The 20,598-nt window shown below is 39.3% G+C and overlaps 1 protein-coding gene across 1 annotated transcript in view; it reads right to left on the bottom strand.

The window, feature by feature from the left end:
• REPS2 (RALBP1 associated Eps domain containing 2) overlaps positions 1–20,598 on the bottom strand; it is a 90,751-nt gene that overhangs the window by 15,500 nt on the left and 54,653 nt on the right. The window contains exons 11-14 of the mRNA XM_062515134.1: positions 19,994–20,059; positions 15,688–15,730; positions 12,582–12,718; positions 1,462–1,526 (exon numbers count right to left, since the gene is read on the bottom strand). Coding sequence (XP_062371118.1) covers positions 1,462–1,526; positions 12,582–12,718; positions 15,688–15,730; positions 19,994–20,059 — 311 coding nt within the window. The remainder of the gene's footprint in view (positions 1–1,461; positions 1,527–12,581; positions 12,719–15,687; positions 15,731–19,993; positions 20,060–20,598) is intronic.

The raw sequence follows: 20,598 nt of genomic DNA, 5'->3' as shown, positions 1-20,598 counted from the left end.
ACTCTGAGAGCAGCAGGATTTGTTGTAGTTAGAGCTTTCCCAACGGCAGGAAGAGAGCTTGCATTGCACAAAGCCAGCACTGTGGGAAGCTGCAGCAGCAGCAGGAGCAACTGCTGCAGGCACATGACTGAGAGGTAGGGAGCTGTGCTGTGGGATGTGGGATGGGGAGGTAGGGAGCTGTGCTGTGGGATATGGATGGGGAGGTAGGGAGCTGTGCTGTGGGATGTGGGATGGGGAGGTAGGGAGCTGTGCTGTGGGATGTGGGATGGGGAGGTAGGGAGCTGTGCTGTGGGATGTGGGATGGGGAGGTAGGGAGCTGTGCTGTGGGATCTGGGGAAGCCAGAGGGAAATGCTGCTCTCTGGGTAGTGTCAGACAAAGCAGGAATGTGATGGGGGCACTCGGGGTGTGTGCTGCTAGCAGCATGGCTAATGCCATCCTGACTGGGGAAACATGCAAGCTCAAACCACGGTGTTCTACAGTCCTCAAGGCAGAAACTGCACTCAGTGCTAGTAAGGGATGGGGAGAAGGAAAGCACAACAAGCTGCTGATGGAGCTGTGTAGCAACAAGCCTCTAATCATTTCTATCATAAGTACTGTGCAATAAGAGCACACTCTTAAGGGTAGATCCAAAGCTCGAGTGATGACCATTCCAGCCTGAGGAAAGTATCTCACCAGCTTTTTGTATGTAAGGGCTGTGGATTTGTTTTCTATCATACACTTTATATGAAGTGCATATACACTTCATAGAAATATATATATTATATACTTCTAAAGGAGTAATATATGAAGCATATTGCTGCCTAAGACTTAACACAGCCAACAACATAAAAACAGATCATGATCCTCCATCATTTCCTGAAAGGTGAAGAATTATCTTGATGCAGAAATGCATGATTTTGTCACTTTGTGTTGTGATGTAGTTGTGCCATGCTTTAAAAAACAAACCCAAAAAACTCACCCAAAATGCAAAAATAAAGCACAGCACTAATGGTCTGAAACTTCGAAATTTAACAACATAACTGATGTGGCATTCACTTCCTTCAGCATTTTTTTTTTAAGCCCATGGGTGCAACAGACACCTTTATGCCACGGTTCCCTTAGCAGATGCCCTCAGTGTTTTTGAAGCTCAAGAAAAAAATAGCAACAGCAGGTATCAAGCCCATGCCTTCAGGCATGAACCTCATTTTAGTAGACTAACTTTGCTAGCCTTGTATTTACAGTTGGGTCTAATGGGTGCATGTCAGCTCCACTGCAAAGAGGTTTAATTAGTCTGTAATTTGACACTGCAACACACCGGCCAGACAGACACAGGAAGGAGGACATGGAACTGCAAACTGCAGATATTCATTAACTTGGAAGCAAGAACAATTGCTATGTCCAAGCCAACTTGTGCTAACCACTGTGGCAGTAACATAAATGAACAAATAACACAGAGCAAAGAACTAAAGCTTTGTCCATACCTGAGATACAGAAGGTCGAGGGGGCAGTGCAGGTGGTGGTGGGGGCAGCCATCCAGACCTCACAGCTGAACAGTGGGAAAAGAAGATGATGATGATAAAAAAATCCCAAACAAACAAAACCACTGTAATTTAATTCCAAATAAACCCAGAATTAATTCCCAGGATAAGTGGAAATTCCTCCAAGTGAAGAGGCAGTATTCAAGTTTCAACAACAAAAACCAAACTTGATCTTTATTGAGCAAAAGCTTGTTCAAAATAACTTCATGAATAGTGAATGAGTAGTGATTTAATTGCTGTAAACCCCCAAATGTTATGAAAAAAAAGTAGAGAAAGAAGCCAGTCAGCCACAAAACCTGTAGGTAAAGCAACCCAATTCCAGTTAAAGAAACAGGGTGCACTTGTTCTTCGGACTTTGTTCTTCGTCATTAAAAATATTGCCTTACTTAAAAGTGACACTTTAGCACCCAGTGTAGACACTAGCATTCACTCTGGATAAAACATTCTGTGACAGAGTACAGCCTTAAACAGAAAACTTCTGCCATGGAATTAATAGCACAAAAGCCTAAATGAACCAAAAAGAAATCCATTTCTTTGGTTTTACATTTTGTATTTGCATGCTATTACGCAGTGGAGGTATTTCAGAAGGAGAAGGAAGACAAATCCTACCAGTTAGTTCAAGCCCTTATAAGACAACATGTCAGCTTTGAGTTTGAGCCAGCAAAAGGGAGGGTAATAATCATGTAGGTGCAACGCTGTAATTTTCAGTTTTCTTAAAATACCTAAAACCCGTTTGGGACAAAACTACAGGACAGATGACAGATTCCACAGGCAACTGTGAGGAGGCAGAGAGGAGGACTAGGCTGGCACAGAGACATCAACCAGGACTTACTGGGTTACCTTCCCCAAGCTCCTATTGTACTGAATGCTCAGCACTTGCTCTGGCAAAGACACCAGACAGTCCATCCTGCACTGCTGTATTTTTGTGTAACAAAAAACCCCCAACAGTAATAAACTTAGAAATGCTCTTTACCACAATAATGCTAAGCAATTAATTACATTTATATACTTTCTATTTCCATGCATATTTTAAAAAGACCACAAAGACCATTAAAAGATGTATCTTAGCCATTTATATATTTTATACACCAAATCTAAAAATGTCTACATGGCTGAAAATAAGAAGAAAAAAGATACTAACCATTTCAGATAATTGTGACACGAGTAAAACTGTGTGTGAAAACATTGAGAACACCCATATTGACTATTTACAGCTCCAAAGAGACTTATAATACACAGGTGGGTTTTTTCCATTTTCTGTTTTATCTCTTGTATCTTATAAAATGAAACCTAATATGGCACACAACACCAAAGAGAGAGTTAAAACAACTAAAACAGAGCTGAAGGTTTGCCAGGGAGCCACTAACACACCTACAGGTGTAAGAGAGATTTGAAAAAACCGTCATCAGGATCCTTTCTCCTGTATTTAATTAGTTCTCTTCATAAGATCATTGTAATAACAACATGATGTGGTAACTACATTCTCCATCTCTCCAATTCAAGTGATCTTTAGAAAGGAAGAAACCTTCCCTTTCCTTTAATCTGACCTTGAGGTTATTACTTAATTTATCTGGGCACTGGCAGTGGATTTGGCATTTACAGCTTGTTACAATATTTGAAAACAGCACCTAGCTCAGACACCACATGGTGGGAAAGCATCTCCTGAAGTCATTGGACACACTGTGAAACTCCATGAGTCTCTTGGGATTTGGTCCACAAAACTGCAAAGGGAAAAGCAATTGTTCCACAAAATAGTCCAATGAAAACAAAACCAACATCACCACACACAAAAAAAGCTACCACAAGAAACATCCTTCTTCAGCTTTCTAAATGCAACATATATGAATCTAGCATTAAAGAAGTCAGATGCTTACAACATGTGCATTTGACCCAGTTTCCTCTTTTTAATCCTAAAAATTCTAACTTAAGCTACTCATGAAATATTCATAGAATTCCTGCTGCTGCAGAAGATCTTTGGCCTGTTGTTAGAAGGAAATCATGCTTATGTGAGCACAATTACTAGCAAAAGTTAGCTGACTTTGGAAGACTCCTAACAACTTAAAAAAAACCAAAAAACAGGTTTCAGCCTTCACTGGTGTCACTACCCCAAAAGAAGACAGTATGAACAGACACTCTAGGTTTTCCTGTGCTTTGGCAGGTGACTTGTGCTATCCAGCTATTCCAGAATACTCTCTTTCCTGGGACAGTGCCCTGCACAGCTCAGATCCTGCTGTCAGAGATGGCAGCACCACTTACCTCGGAGCAAACACAAATACAGGGGAAGGTCTGTTCCCAAAATAAAAGCAAGTACTCTGGGGTTGAGCAGCAAACAGACAAAGAGACAAATGATGTGCTTCCAGGGGCATGCCTCAGAGCTTGGAGAAGCTGATGTCCCTGATCTTTGAAAACAAGTCTTGACCCTGTGCAGAAACCCAGGGAGCTGGATGGTCCTTGCACAGGTCCTCCTCCTATTGGGCCACTTTTGCTGGCATTCAAACCAAGCTGAACCACAGAATCATGGAACAGTCTGGGCTGGAAGGGACCTTAAAGATGAGCTCAATCCAACCCCCCTGTCAGGAGCAGGGACATTTTCCCCTAGACCAGACTGCTCAAAGCCCCATTATGTAAGGCGAATCCCACAGAGAGCACTGTGGAAAGCCCATACAGGTACCAGTAAAAATAAATTTAAGTATCCATATAACATGTATTCCTGTAAATGACAGCATTTTCATGCACCTACAAAGATGGTGTTTTCAGTTCAAAACTCATGGCTCTTTACCTAGCATGTTTACACTTTAGGATAGATTATCTGCATGGAAACCTTCCAAGACCATTCTTCTGCCCCATTTTGGCAGCGACAAGGGTCTGATAATACTAACATGACACCACACCAGATTAAAAAACAGGTTTTCCAATCTGAAGGTAGATTAGTATTTTAAAACAAACAGCAGGCTGCAACTGTATACTCTGAGAGCTGCTCATGCCATCTTATCTGACCACTCTGCCTCCAGCCGCCCTAGCAGACAACAACACCCAGCACTTAATCATTATTTGTGGCAGTGAAAAATAACAATCCTAGGAACTACTCATATAGCTCCTTTATTTATTTGAGGCAGGAAGAGAAGATGAAGGAAAAACAGAAGTTGTAACAGCCCCCACAAATCTGTGGAAGTAGGTTTTTAAGTCAACAGACACAGATGCAGTGGAGAACCCCAAAACTAGGGTGAACAAGTCTGTGCCCATGGGATCTTTTTAGAGCAATAAGAGCAAGGTGCTGTACTTCTCTTACCTGATGACAGTGACTTATGGTCTTAGTTTTCAGTATTGAAGAAAAAACTGCCATAATACACTGAGTTTTTGGATGCCTGCTATTTTTGAAAATTAATACTGGAACAGAAGCATATAAAATTACATTTCCTGAAATATTTCCATGTCAGATATTTAATATTAATTCCTTACATGTGGATGACATCTTGGTTTTAGATGTCTATTACCTTATCTTGAACATCACCTCAGACAAGTTAAATTTTGGGTGGAAAAAATGTCCACCCTTGTTGCCATCTGAATCAAATACATATGTAAGCAGTCTCCTGAAAGAAGGGAAGGGTTCTTTTCCTGGGTCAATGGCCATTTTGTACCTTGCAGGCCAAACTGAAACTAGATCCTGCCTATCCAAGGAGACTGACCTGATCTCAAGCCAAAAGCGAGAGTCTGGCTGATGTATTTGGAATTTTTCAGGTGGATGCTACAGTACTGTTGGATCAAGGGAGAGGCTGGTTGCATGGTAGATTTCCATCAGCTTATGCTGTTTCAGAGTCCTGAGCTCCCAGATCAGGTTTAACAAAACACCAACCAATTAATTTTATCAGGAAGAAAAGGGAGTAAAATACTGCAATCAGCTCAAAAAAGATAAGCTAACAGAATGAATTATTCTTCAGTTTCCCCAACTACCTAAGGGTTTGCCTCCTCAGGGAAGCCAGCATTTTCACCCTCCCACTCTGCCACTATTCTGGAGAGGTTTTTGAGATACTTTTCCTGCTTCTGTTGCCAAAGGCAGAGCACAGAAAAATTCTGTGTCTAAGCTGGTTTCTGTTTACCTCCTTCTTACTAAACTTCTATTCTTGTTCAGTGAAATTAGTACTTGGTTATCCCCTAACATTGATACCATTCTTTGCACAACTTCATTTATTTAACTTCCCAACAGAAGTATTAGTAAGTGATCGTGAAATAACCATTTCTCAAGAGATCTGATTTATTAATTCTCAGTACTAAAAAAAATTAAAAAAAAAAAACCTGTAAAGCTGTAGCCAGGAATATAAACTTAATACAGGATTCTAGTAAGGTAGTTGTGAAATACCACTGATCCAGGGATCTGTTTCAATAATTCTTGCTAATGTCTCTTTGGAAGGCATTGTAAAAAAAATCCTTCTTTAGATTCCTGACATTAACTTTGTTACCAGGTTTGTAGAAATACTGTAGAAAGCATTGCCAGTGGCAGAATGATCTCTCTTCTCACAGTTAGTTTTGAGAACCTGTTCAGCAGGCAGTTTCTTGTGTCACAGCAAATGATGCACACACCTGATGTTACACTTGACACACACTCTTGTAACAGGTCTGTTTCATGTGCCAACCATACAGAACCTTATTTGTACCTTAAGTGAGTGGAAAATTATCCATGTACTTACCAAGTAATTAGGAAGAGATATAGCCAGGCCTTAAGTAATTAATGGTTTTGCACTACAAACTCACAGGTGTGACCATTTAGAACACCGTGTACTAACATATCTAATGGGTCACTTCCAAATCAAACAAGCAAAATATCATTAAAGGTTTTGGGTTTTTTAATTATGTCTATTTGTAATGTTCTATCCATGAATTTCAGTATGTGTTAAGAAATTCTGTACAACAGATTTTTTTTAACATCTATTTTCTGGTTTACATCATATATCTGCAACATCTGTATTTTTACCTCCCTGTCCCTCATTTTCCTTAAACCATTTCATTTTCTTTTTTTTTTTTGTTTTCTCTACCCTTTCCTTTTCTGTGTGTCTCTATTTGGGGACTGTTTCTCCCTCCTCCCTTTGCCCTTAAACAAAAGTATCCAAGATTTTGTTCTGTCTCACTTCAGCTTCATTCTCCACCCAGAGGGAGGCACAGTCCCTCCACTACCTCCCACAGATCCATGTTCCCAGGGCTTCTCCCCTCTGGAGAGCTGGGGAGGAGTGCTGGAGCTTCCAGCACTGGCCATCCCTGACCAATTCCAACATGGACACACTCAGAGCAGGCACATGGGAGCCAGGAAGAGCAGGGGGCTACCAGCACCACCCCTCTGGTCCCTCCTGCAGCTCACACACTTCTTGGGGACATCTGCATCCCCAGGGTCTCCCCCCAAAGGGAGGCAGCTTGACCCCCGTTCCACATGAGACAGCAGATCCTATCTTGTTCAACCTATAAAGCTGTTCCATGATGGATGAACATTTTTTCACAGAACAGAGTAACCCCCATGGGATCATGAAAAGGGTCAGTGGGACTGGTAGGGCTAGTCAAGAACATTTCAACCTTCGCAATTTTATGTAGAGTTTTTGGATTAAAATTTAATTTTTAACAACCTGCAGCAGGATGAAAATAGACTGCAAATCATTCCTCAATCCTTGAAAGAGCTAAGATCAGATAAATGGGAAAACACAATTTTTTAAAGTTCCATTTATTGACACAAATTGTAAAAAAAAAAAACAGCTACACTTGAGAGGCTGGTAAGATTTACCTCAGTCAATTACTATCCAGACTCAGTCTTTAGAGATACACATAAAAATCTAAAAATCTAAAAATGCAAAATTAAGTGACCCCATCAGATTCCTATAATAATATATATGTAATAACTATTCATCCATTTATATCCTCACTATTTTCTCCATCTTATTTAAACCTTAATTATGTTTTTGTCCAGTTGGGCAAAGAACTAAGTTACACAACTGTAAACACATAAATCCTTCATTAAAAATTCTAAAAGGCTGATAGGAACAGAACTCTTCCATTCAAATCAGAAGGAAGAAATGAATTATTTTATTCAGAGTAAGCTCAGTTCAGTCATCAAATATATTCTGAAAGGGAACAGGGCTAGGAAAATCCAACAGCTCCAGTACCAGATCAACAGCTGAGTCCAAAAAAAAATATTTTCTGACTCAAAGAAGTATTTTTGCAGCAATTATTTTAAAATTTATTTCATAGTCAGAGAAAAATATATATAGCAGCCAAATTTTGTGTTTTCTGTGCTCTACGTATAAGACATTTTTAATTTAAATTTGTCACAACCGTTACAACCAGTCACTCACTTGACTCTACACTCCTCACTTGATGAAGCTTGTAATATTAGAGATCTTGTACACTATGCAAACAGTAATTTTTGAAATGGCATATTTGGTGAAGGTATTTGCTATTATCTCTTCTCTAAAATAAAGGTCCTTCAGAATTCTCATCTTCCTAATTTAATGTTTAATGGTCTGATTAATAAACACAACACAGTAACACGTAAGGCAGTACAGTATTAAAACACGAACAAAATCCCAAGAAAGTAGCTGGATTTTACTAAATCAACACTAATGTAGGAGCAATGAGAAGAAGGAGTCCTGAAAATAATTTACTTAATTAAATTCAGCCTTAAAAAAAAGAACATTACTATTCTAAGTTCCCCCTTGTCACTTTGGCTTTCAAATAAAATCTTAGTTAAGAAATCTGTACTTAGGGTAATAAAAAAACATAACTGCACCACCCATTAAAAGCTTGTATTTAGCAACTACATCTTTCAGACAGCTAACCTCAATTGACACAGACATTTCCTAGCAAATACAATTAAACATCAAAGAACACAGAAAATAATACAGTAATCATGCTTATCTAGGTTAAGTTTTCATGTACATGAAAGGGAAAGTCTCTGGCATTTGGCTCACTAAGGTGAAAAGACAATCTAGCTGAAAATATATTCCTGAAACAACAGTATTATGGCTGCTGTTTGGGCCTGTTTGTATCAAAAAACCTATGACCTCAGAGCAACGATCATTTTAATTCTCAAAATCCTCTTTCCTACACCGTTAGGAACTGCTTCATTTTTACATGCAGACTTACAACCATTGAGAAATACAAAGAATTTGACTTAGGCAAATATAAAAAACTAGCATATCTCAGCATATATTTAGCTAGTCAAACATCTCCACACTTGGCAAACAAAACCCACCAAGCCTATAAGTTCAAGGAAATTATGTGCTTAATTGAATGAAGTAATGGAAGTCTGATGAAGTAAAGAAAGTCTTCTTCAAAGGTATGAAAAAGAGGGTAAAATGTGATGCTGAACACTCTTTCTTTAGCACTAATGAAAATGAGAGGGTGCAGAAAGACAATTGTACTGATTGAGTCTTAATGATACAAGTACCACTTCAAACTGCTTGGGAAGCATGTGCATGAAGGAATACAGGACTGATGTGGATGCACATCAATAAATTCTATTCCCTTGTTCCTTTCCTGTGAACACCAAATTAGAACAAACAGGACGTTTTCTTGTCTGGCAGCAATCACTAGCCCAGCAATACTGAGTACAGTTTACAGATCTGACTGTAGTCATGAAAACATTATCTGTGACAGAAAATACTTCACTTGCAAGGAAATGCTTGTTGTGTTTTCACCTGACCAAGTGTGGAACTTAATACCTCACATTTTTAGAGAGAGAAAACCCCCAAAATAATAGCCTCTTGTTGCTGGCTGAAACCAGGTTGCAGTGAGTGCTTCCTTAGAAGCCCACATAAAAAATGGTGCCTGCATTCCACGTGTTCTTACTGCAGGGACAGCCACAGCAGGAGGAGAGCTCCAAAAGCAAATGAGTGAAAATGAAAACCTCCAGTCAGAAATTCATTTGTAAATAGTTGTATGGCTGTTTTGTTCAATCTGCTTCCAGATAACACAAAACTACACTGATTATGACAATCTTGTCATTTCATCAAAGCAAATTCTCTTTTCCCAACAAGTATCCTTTGTTCAACAGAACTGTTAATTAAAAGTAGATACACGCCCCCAAAATGAAACTAAATGGGAAATAAAATGTGTTTCAGAGGGAACTGTATGAATCTAACAAGACCCACACTGCCGTCACTGCCCAGAAGTAAATTCTCTGTCAGCTGTCATGGGCAGCAAACAGAACTGAACAAAACACCAGATGACAATGGGTGCATTTTCAGGTCTTAATACTTAAAGTGAGACTTGCCCCAGCCCCAGAGTCACTGCAGGGCAGACTCTGGCTTACTGCTGCTGTTGAGGCTAGAAGGTGGCTGGGGCTCTGAGCTGCCCCAATTTTGGCCCCCTCAATACCCAGGCCTTAGTCTGGGAGCTCTTGGCTTGTGTCTGACTATAGACTAGGCTAGGGGAGAAATGAAGTAGTAAACTAGGTCATATATGCATTTAAAATGACATTTTTGTTTCTGCTTAAAACCTGCTGTTGTCCTTCCAGGAATGCATAAATTCTAGCCAAGTATTTTCTTAACATGAACGTAGGCCAAATGCCAGAGATTACAGATTTAACAAAAAGAAATACATTGAGAATGTAGCAGCACAGGATTTTTCTCAGATGCTAACAAAGTCTACACAAATAAAAAAAAATAGAAAAGATTCTGTCTCTTAACAGGAATTCACTTGGATATTTCAGAAAGCAGTGCCTTTCTATAAGTTCTCATGCTTTTTTACGTCTGTTCTGGGTAACACTTGTTGCAGCATCCCAGAGAAGTGCAGCTATGAAGTATGAATGAAGGTGCCTTCTTCAAGTCCAGTTACCTCCCAGTTCAACAATTTTAAACCACATTTCTATGGTTAATGCATTTCTGGACATCCCAGCCATCACAGATAAATATTCTGTGTGTATACAGGCCGGGAGAAAGGCATAAGAGGATGACAAACATGATATAGTAGCAGTAAATGAATAACAAAAGAAAAAAATCCCTGCACCCACAACAGGGATTTGCTACAGTCTTTAACTGAATTTACTTGAAGAAAAATTCACTTATTTTTCTTTTTCTGCCCTTTAAAAAGGAAATACACAAAACAAATGCTTCAAAGCATAGATGGTTTTACATTTAAAGAAATTATACCTACAGATCAACGTGACCTATGTGGAACTGAAAACGAAACTCAATACTTCTAAACATTCCTTTGTAGATCTGGAAGTAGATTACCCACCAATCTCCCCAAACTAAAATTATTTCTGAACTACAATTAGTAGGATAAAAACTAATGCACCAAAATAGGTTTAGTCTATTCATGCTAGATATACACAAAAGCATAGAATATCCTGAGTTGGAAAGGACCCACCAGGATAATCAAATCCAACTCCTGGCCCTGCACAGGACACCCCAACAGTCACACCATGTGGCAGAGGGCCTTGTCCCAAATGCTTCTCAAACTCAGGGCTGCTGCTATAACCACTTCCCTGGGGAGCTGGTCCAGTGCCCACCCAGCCTCTGAGTGAAGAAAATTTTCCTCATATCCAACCTAAGCCTCTCCTGACACAACTTCAGGCCATTCCCTTGGGTCCTGCCACTGTCACCACAGTGAGATCAGTGCCTGCCCCTGCTCTTCCCCTCAAGAGGATGTTGTCACTGCAGTGAGGTCTCCCCTCAGTCTGCTCCAGGCTGAACAGTCCAAGTGCCCTCAGCTGCTCCTCATGGCTTCACCTCCAGACCCTTCATCATCTTCGTCGCCCTCTTTTGGACACTCTCTAATGGCTTAATGTCTTTTTTTATATTATGGTACCCAAAACTGCACACAGTTTGTTAACTTCCCCAAAAGAAACTGCTTTGTGACTTTCAAAATGAACTATTGCAAATTCAAGATGTTAATTTTGATTTACAGAATGACTTCTTTCAGAATTTACATTCTTCTTTCATTTATGTTCCAAGCAAAATTTAAACCCAAGTTTGTTTCCTTCCAGTTATACTTGTTATCTGGATTCCAAGATTTGTTGCAGTAGAAAATGTACATTTGGCTCTGTCTGGGGTTTTATTTTGATGTGTAACAAAATTAAAATTGGAAGCACCAGATCCCTCAACAGGAACAAAGATAAGGAATTATTCCTCTGTGTAAGGCAAAAAAAAAAGTTCATTCGTACTGAGTTTCAGGGATCAGCACACATAGCAGGACTCTTGAATTCTCTCTAGTGTTTGCACAAAAAAAGTCACAAAAATAGCAAAAGGTAAAACTCTTTCTACTCCAAGAACCACATTAGAGAGCCCAGTTAAACATTCCGTGACACAGTCAAACCTTGCCTTTCTTCTGAAGCATAAGCATGACTGTGTTTAAGGTGGTCCTTGAGTCAGATGATTGGTGTGCAGCACACAAATGTCTGATGTGGTTCAAGGACACTACTGAGGTACAGCCACGCTGGGTGACTGCTGCCCTGAACAAACAGCTCCTCTTCCTACTTGAAGGCAAGAGGCACACTCAAAGGGTAACATGCTGAAAAGCCATTTTCTTTCAGTTCACCCCAGCTACTATTCTACATTTTCTTTCCCTCCTCTTAACATGCACCCATGTCAAAAGAAATAACCTTTTTTTTTTTTTTTTTTACTCAAGTGTGGCTTCTCATTATTCTCATGCATATGTTAGACCTCAACATCAAAAATATTTGCTTTCTTTCTCCCAGTTTAAACATTATGGGTTTTCTTCCTGCTTCTGAACTACAAAAAATAAATAGGAATGAAAATCAATTATACTGTAGTTACTGATGAGAGGTGTCTAAAAAGCCAGATGAGTTATAAACAGTCAGTGATGACAGATTACCAGATGTTAAGCTTCCCATTACTGTGCCAGAAAACCTTATAACCACCTTAATTATAGAACCAATGATTTTTCCCCTCAGAAAGAGGGGAACTCAGAAAGAAGCAGAACTCCTGCTCTGCAGTGCATTAATGTCTGCAGCAAAGGCCAGCATATGCACATATTGCCAAGCATTTCTGCAAACAGATCAAGTTGCCAAGCACGCAGCTAACCTGAAGGGTCTCAGAAGGAGCAAAGAAAGCAAACTTTACCTTGTGTGTTTTGCTGAAATATTTTGTTCAGATCCAAAGAGGAAGCTCTGGAATGTGATTTTTGTGGCCTTGGAGGTGGAGTAGGGGGCTCTTCTCCCTTTTTCATGGCATCTTCTATTGATGTGCTAGAATAAGACCTAAGGAAAAACATGTTGGGGAAAGCAGAAAATATTTTATTTCAAAAATTAATTTTAAACAACTATAGTGAATAGTACCTAAAAATACACTGACCAGAAGTCAGGTTCATGGTGGAAATTCTTTGCCCTAATGACTAAGAGTTCCCTCTTATAATAACACAGATGTATTTGGCAACAGAGGGACCTAAGCATGTGGAGAAAGGAATGAGTCATGCTTACAGGGCTAGTATTTTTTAAGGCTTTTTGTAACACAGCTTGAGGCCTTCTTATGTAACTTTGCCAGCAGGATAATTGTAACAACTATTTTGAATAAGCCAAAGTAAAATTGCCCACATACACCCCTTGGAGTTTCTGCTGCCTTTCCCAACTGCAAGGGCAGTGTTTATACAGGTATAGATTCAACCTACCTCTTGCAAGTATTCATTTCACGAATTGTAATATTTTCACTAGTAGAATAAATTTTTAACTATTAAAATAAATTTTCCATAGGAAACAGTCATCAAAATCCACAAAATTCAGAAAAACAGAATGGCTCCAAAGTGACTTCAACTGGTCAAATACATGGCTCAGTACCTCTTTCCAAGCCCTCCCACAGCACATGAATCCCAATGTGGTGTGGTGCATTTCCTAAGAACTTTGATTTTGATGAATACTGTCCAATTTTTTCAGTTTTTGTAGTTATCGGTTTAGAAAAACCAAGACCAAGCAAGACCAAGACTCTGTTCAAAATGAGCACTGGCAATGTGAGATGTTAGACTTACTGTAACACATTCTGCATGTCAGAGCAAGACCAAAAGCACATTTGAATAAAACAGAAATAACTCCCACTAATGGCAAATGGCCCTTTTTTTTTTTTTTTTTTTTTTTTTTTGCCAAACAGGTTCCTAATATCCAGTGCCAGCTATACAATTAAGAGAATATTAAGCAACATCCTATTACCCTCACTCTCCAGGTCCAAGTTTGTCCATTTATGAGCCACTTCCATTTATGAGCACAACCACTCATAAAAAGCTAATGGAGATACTCTGTCTCCCTGCTTTACCTCATACAACTTCACAAGACTCCTAGATTTTTCCACTCCATTATGAATTCCATATAAAATCAACATTTTCACTCCTTTTAATCCAACATCTTCATTCAAATCCCATTTAAGATCATCTTTAGGGAGAAGTTCATCAGGATTTGGTATTCCTGTTCCCCCAGTTTTCTGATCAACTTTTCTCCTACTCAGTCCTTCCTTTGCTTCTTCTAGAACTACTCTTATTTTCTTCATAAATAAACAAATTTCTTACCAAACTTGGGTATCTCCCCCAGCTGGGTTTATGTGTCATCATCACAGATTTAATAATTGTATGCACATCATTTGGACTATTACAATGAGTTGCAATGGAAACATCCTGTTTCCAAGTCAATAAATCACCATTAGTAAACAGTACATGCACACAGACAGCTTTCCCAGCAGTCCCACAGTTTTTTTAAAGGAGCCTGAATCACTGATTTACTCCATCCTCTTGTTCTGGTTCTGCTAGAGACAAGACTTGCTGATTTACTTCTTTGTCTTAGAGGACTGTCAGAAACCTCCTCACCCTCTGAATCAGAATTTTTAGGACCCACCAGAGGAACCATCAACAATTCTACTTGTTCATCATCACCACAAAGTTTACCAGATTTACTTTTTGCCAGATTTTTACACACCACAAATTCTTCACACCATTTTTATATGTTTTCCCAGTTACCGAATATATTCCAATGTGGTTTTGAAGTTCATTAATACACACTTTTTCCTAACATCCCAGTCATTCTTTAAAGAGAAGAATTATTTCCCCTATGGTATTTCATCCCATTTCCAACAAGCACAGCAGGTCTGAGTTCAAGGATGTGCTCAAGCATCTGTAGTCTCAACTTCTGCACTGAAGCAGTGACATACAGTCAGATGTGAGACAGCCACAAGTGACAGAGTAGTCACATTCAAGTGACTTTTTGGAGCTTGTTTAAGCATTTGGTGTTCTATGTATTTGTGCACATTTTTTGCATATTTGCAATTTAGTAATACAGCAAGAAAATTTAAAACTCTGCAGAAACTAAAAAGCTTTGGCTAGCAGCAGAAAAAAGGCACACAAGGCAGTTCAGCCTTCCTGAATACAGGTCCTAAGAACAGAGGAATTCAATCCTCAATCACCATGTTTGTAGCTGATCCTCTCTTACTAGAAGGCTTTGACAAGCCTGTAAGCAGACAGCTTCTGATTATACTCTCATTTCCTAGGCAAAAAATCCCAAGCAGAGTCCTCTAACTAGCACCAAAAATGAAAAGTTTAAGGTGAATTAGCAATATGGCTATACACCAGTAGGTGACAACCAGCCCACAATGTAATCCATTTATATATAATATTTTCTGGCAGAGGTTTCCCTTTTCTTTCAAACATCCAAATTCAGCAGGTGTCACTTCTAGCACACAACACTCCTGAAGTCCTTCCATCACACACCAGCCAACCACAGCCAAGCACATGGATGCCAGTAAAGGGATTCACTCACCCACACCTGAGAGCTGAGCTACTACTGCTGTTTCTGTGGCAATGTGCAGTGTTCCCCTCCATTTGAAATCTCTGTGCAGGCTGCAAGAGCACAGAATTGCTGAGGATGTTCCCTGCAATGGGGTGGTCCCAGCTGTCCTGCCACAACACCCCTGGGGCTGGGCTGGAGGCAGTCACTATCCTGACAAGGCAGCAGGGCTGGGCAGACAGGCAAAACTTCCAGCACCTTATGACCAGAGATCATGGGGCCCTAGCACACTATTTATGTAGGGTCTACAGCTTACAGATTCCTCCTGGTAAATCTGTTTGATCTGAGCTGTACTTCCAGTACAACACCAATTAAAAAAAAAGTTAAAAATACAACACTAGTTCTGATGCCTTGTATCTTAACACCAGGGGAGCATATGCCTTTTCCTGAAACAGGGATGAAAGCAGTACCTGGATCGTGGTCTGGCTCTGAGTGCATAAGGTTCTTGAGCAGCTGGAACAGAAAAGAAAAAAGAACCTCTAAAACATCATATTTTAAATAAATGCCTTTAGCTACAGAATCAGTGTTCATTAAATATGTGAGTGTTGCAAATGTGGATGTGAGAACATACTCATCTCACATGAGCAATAGGGATTGATTTTCACTTCTCCTTCCCCTTTGTTTTTGTAGTGTGTGAATACCCTAAGAATTCAAAAGCCAACATGTAGCGAGAGCTTCACTTTTTCATTTGGTTACCAGAACACAGGAAGAACAGTAGGTCTGATAGCTCTAACATGTAGCCATGGATGTTGGAGTGATAAAGCAACGTAAAGAACAATAGAAACTTTTTATAGAAAACATCTTGTTCGTAGTCCAGGTATCTATTACTTGTCCTGTTTCCAAAAGGATGAAGGTTTATGTCCTTCTTAAATACATTAACAAATTAGTATAAACGTACATCACCCATTACAAAACATTAACATGTCATGTTGAGACTGTTTTGACCTTGGGAAGGAAAGGTATTTGAAGGAAGAAAGTTTTTAACTTTAAATGTTGATCAAACACATTTCCATTAATGTAAAATTAGGTTTCTGTTATTTGGATAAATTCCAAATATCCTGCCTCATGCAGGTTTTATGTGATAGAAAAACAACAGTGCTGAATTATCATGTCTGGGTAATTGCTCAACGTTGTTCCTTGGTTTACATTGTCTTTTCTGTTACTCTGCTTACTAGTATCAGATAATTTTGAGAAAACATATCTGCATGACTGCTTTCAAATTCATCCCACTGAGATATCCTCAAGGTATTACAGCAGCATCAATGATCCCAATACACATACAAAGTGAATCCTTGTATATTTTCCCAATCTACTAATCAAGGTACAACGCTCAAGAGAAACAAGTCGGTTGGGAAAAAAAATAATTGTCAGAATTTCTAGCTGCCTTGAGATATATGCCTGCTTTCAAGTCAGACATTTATCACCAGCTACTACAGAGCACTACCTGAGAATACAATGGATCCTCCCAACCACAGAGCAGGAGCTGCCTATGGCAGCAGCTGGCAAATACTGAGTTTTTAATGGCTTGCACTGTGGTACTGCACAGACCCTCCACAGGAGGCTTTAGGCTCACAGAAGACAAGTAGCAGCATATGGCACATGTACAGCCACACACTAGCTCCTCCTAAAAGAAAGTGCTTTTAGGATCATGCAGAGCTAGTTGGTGTTTTGGATAGAATAAACCCCACTGCAGCTGACAGTGACCACTTATAAACCTAGTTCTAGTAGACTGTCATCACCAAACTGGCTCATTCCAGATTTCTCTGCAGCAAACTCTTCCTAGCAACTAAAAAGGGGAGAGGGAATTAATATTAAAATATGCAGTGGTGATAATCCTCCTCCCTCTCTCTGTGTCAAACTCCCAGAGAATACAACTTCAGACACTGCTTCCCTACAGCCATATGACCCAATTTTCCAATGCTGAAATTGCTGATTATTAAATTACATGCACAATTATTAAATATGCCACTTAGAAATAGGAAGTATAAATCCTTTCCAAGCCAAACCATGTTTAAGAATCTTCAATTTTTCCTTTTCTTATGGAGACTGTAATTCTATTCATACTTCTTTTAGAAAGCCTTTCATATAAAAAAGCCCGTAGGTAAAACTGACATTCAAATTCTCCAAGGACATCCTGTTGAGGTAAACAGGAAAGCACATAAGGAAGAGAGAACTCCAAAATTACTACTAATAAAAAATGATAGCAAGAGAATGCTACTGCCAAGGATCTTCTTCTTAAGCTTTTGTAAAACTAGGAAATTCAAGGCTACAATTACAGAATACCCAGACTTAGCTTTCCTTTCAAAAGAAATAGTATAATACAAAAAAATACTATGAAGCAGGTAGTTCATTATTAGGCCATACAAATAACTGTGGCATGATATCCAAGAACGGTGCAGCTATTTTGGTACATTCAGTCTGTGCACACTTCATGTCTGAGATGCAGATTTAGATATATAGATGACAAAATCATTCAAGATGATACAAAACTATTTATCCAGTTCATGAGTTTTCCATAGTTCTACTGCTATGGTTACACAAACCTGACTTTCATGAAATGGATAAATTAAACCTGTTGAGTAAATAATTTACATTTATTATTCAAAAGTCTCTATGATTCCTGGAGTAGTAGAGCCTGACAGAGTGAGGAGCTTGGTCTGCAGTAATTACAGATGGTCTGAAAGTTCCTGTTTTGGGTGTTGAGCAGCTCCTACAGCCCTCTTGCAAGACAACTTCATTTTAACATTCCAAGGATGCTGATTTGGTAACTTTTGACTGTAGCCTAACATCTTACACTCAACAGCTGCCTCCTTGTTTTACAGGCTTAAGATCGGGTGGAAAATTGTGCTGAAAAAGGTGAAAGGCTAAAGAAAAATCCAAAGCATTCCCCGCTAGTCAACATCAACTCAATGATTTATCTTTTATTGGTCATCTAGGGAGAAATGTACAAGTTAAATGCTTGGAAATTTGGCCCTCGATTCTTTAAAAGGCTAAGGTCAACAATGATCCTACACTTAGGAATCTAAACAAACTGGCCAGATATTCAGAATGCTGAGCACATAAAGTTCTTACTGATTTCAAATTTCTAGACCTTCTGATGAAAAAGAAAACTTTCAGAGACTATCATCTTTCCTGAGTTTACATAAACAGCCTAAATGAATAACCAAAAGAAGCATGCAAAATTTCTCCCACTTCATCCCAAATGAGTTTTCATGCTGGAGGTTAATGATTACAATGACCTTTCAGAATGGTGACTGGTCCTGAAACAACAACTCAATTACTGTGCTGCATCCACTCCACTGGATAGGTAAACACTTTTACCTTTCACATCAGTTGTAGCACGCAACCTGAGAATGTGCTGGCTCAAATCCTCAATGTGCAGCACAGCAAGAGTGGAACTCCTGCAGGGACAGGAGCCATGATGATGGAGTGAAATTCTGCCACTGTCCCCCTTGGTATACAAACACAGAAACACTGCTGGAGGAGCACACCAGAATGGGGAAGACTTCCCTGACCAGAAGATGAAAGACACAGGAGAAGGAGATGTGCAGGTGACAGCAAGTTTATTTCCTAAATGTACTAAAGACATAATTGCTGAACTGAAAGTAAAACTCCACTATGCTCCTGGGCAAAACCAGGGGAAGGAGAACAGAACAGAAAGTCATGAAACTACCCACCCCTTTCCCTGAGAGGGATGTGCAAGAGTACATGTGTGTGTATGTAAAGGAGAAGCAGCGATCTTTTGAGAATAGGAGCTGAAGAAAGCAAATCTGGCAGCTGCCAAGTGTTTGGGAAGAAGCCAGGAAAAAAAGATTTGGGAAACGAGGCATACAGCTGTTGAACAGCCATGAATAACTCGAGATGTAAGACAAAACTGCTGTGACAGACATGTGGGGTCCATTTTCTTAGTCAAGGATAACTTCATGAGTAAAAACATTCATGCAAAAGGAAGAGAAAGTGAGATTCTAGCTTGACTGTGATCAGGGAGGGCTTACAAACATTCTTACCACTGTAGAAAGAGATTAACAAAGAGGAAGGCAAGGGAGGTCTGATGAACTGAACTGAATGCAGGAGAACTTTCCAGAGCAAATAAGTAATTTTGACATACGCTGTTCCAAAAATAACATTTTCCAGAATGATAGGAACAAGGAGTGTATGCTGGAGCTGGAGACAGAAAAATCAGGAGTGGTTTCAACAAAGAAACAAGCCCTAAGTCAAAAGCCTGGGTCAGTGTCTTAAGTGCCTCCAAGGTCTGTGTTTCCAAAAGGCTCTCTGTCCTGCAACTCCTTGACACAAAATAGGAAAGTTGAGCTTTCACAAAGAAACAGGCCATTTCCAAATAGTTACCAAAACATTACAGTTATTCTATACTTTGGATGAGGTTTTACCAAGAGGTTCAATATCCATGCTCTTGCATCTTGAAGAAATTCAGAATCTTTAAAACGGCTTAAAACATTTTCCACACAGGAAGAACCCATACACTAACAATGAGGGAAAGAAAGCAAGAAAACCTTTTGACAACCTGAAGAGGTAATTAATATTTATCTTCCAAATAGCAGTATATCATGAGGTAAAAGCTAATGTCAGTAGGAAAATAGTACAAGAGCAAAAGGTTCTTTCAAAAATAATCAAGTTACACCAGTTTAGGCTTACTGTGATATAGAAACACTCGATCAAAATTCTTATGCAAGTAACATAAGCATTTTTTTTCCTTACCTGCTTTCACAGTCAAGTGCTGAAATTCCTTTGGTATAGTTTTGAGAGTAGTGCTTACTTTAAGAGCTTAAGAAAAAAAAAAAAAAAAGGAAAGATAATTACTTTAAGTATGTGTGGGTAAAATCTAGAAGTATCAGGTCTGAGAAAGGAACACCTAAACTGGTATTAGACATCTTATAATGCCAAACATACTTGAAAAGTAGCCAAATATCCTCAGAAAACTGAAGCACTCAAAGTAACAATTTCCAAGAGCATAAAAGTCAATAACGGAAAGAAAGACCAATGCTCAAGTTACCAAATAATCTCAGATTTTGAGAATTTGTGGGGTTGAATGGCTATTCCCCTTCCACATTCCCCTACACACCCTTTCTAATGGAGTTCTTAATGCACCATAGTGTATTTTGACATACTGTAACACTCAGTGTTAAATGAGTACTTGGAATGAAATCTCTCCTGCTCTAGGATAAACCTGCTTTAGCAAGGAGGTCACCAGATGCCCCTTCCAACCTTACCAGCCCTATGATCTGCTTTTATCAAACAAAACACGTAGGAAAAGTTTTGGGTCTTGTAACCCAGTTCATCTTAGATTATTTTCCAAGTTTAAC

The sequence above is a fragment of the Cinclus cinclus genome, chromosome 2 (genome assembly GCF_963662255.1).
Source record: "Cinclus cinclus chromosome 2, bCinCin1.1, whole genome shotgun sequence".
Classification (NCBI taxonomy): Eukaryota; Metazoa; Chordata; class Aves; order Passeriformes; family Cinclidae; genus Cinclus; species Cinclus cinclus.
This window is presented reverse-complemented; position numbering and strand designations above follow the sequence as displayed.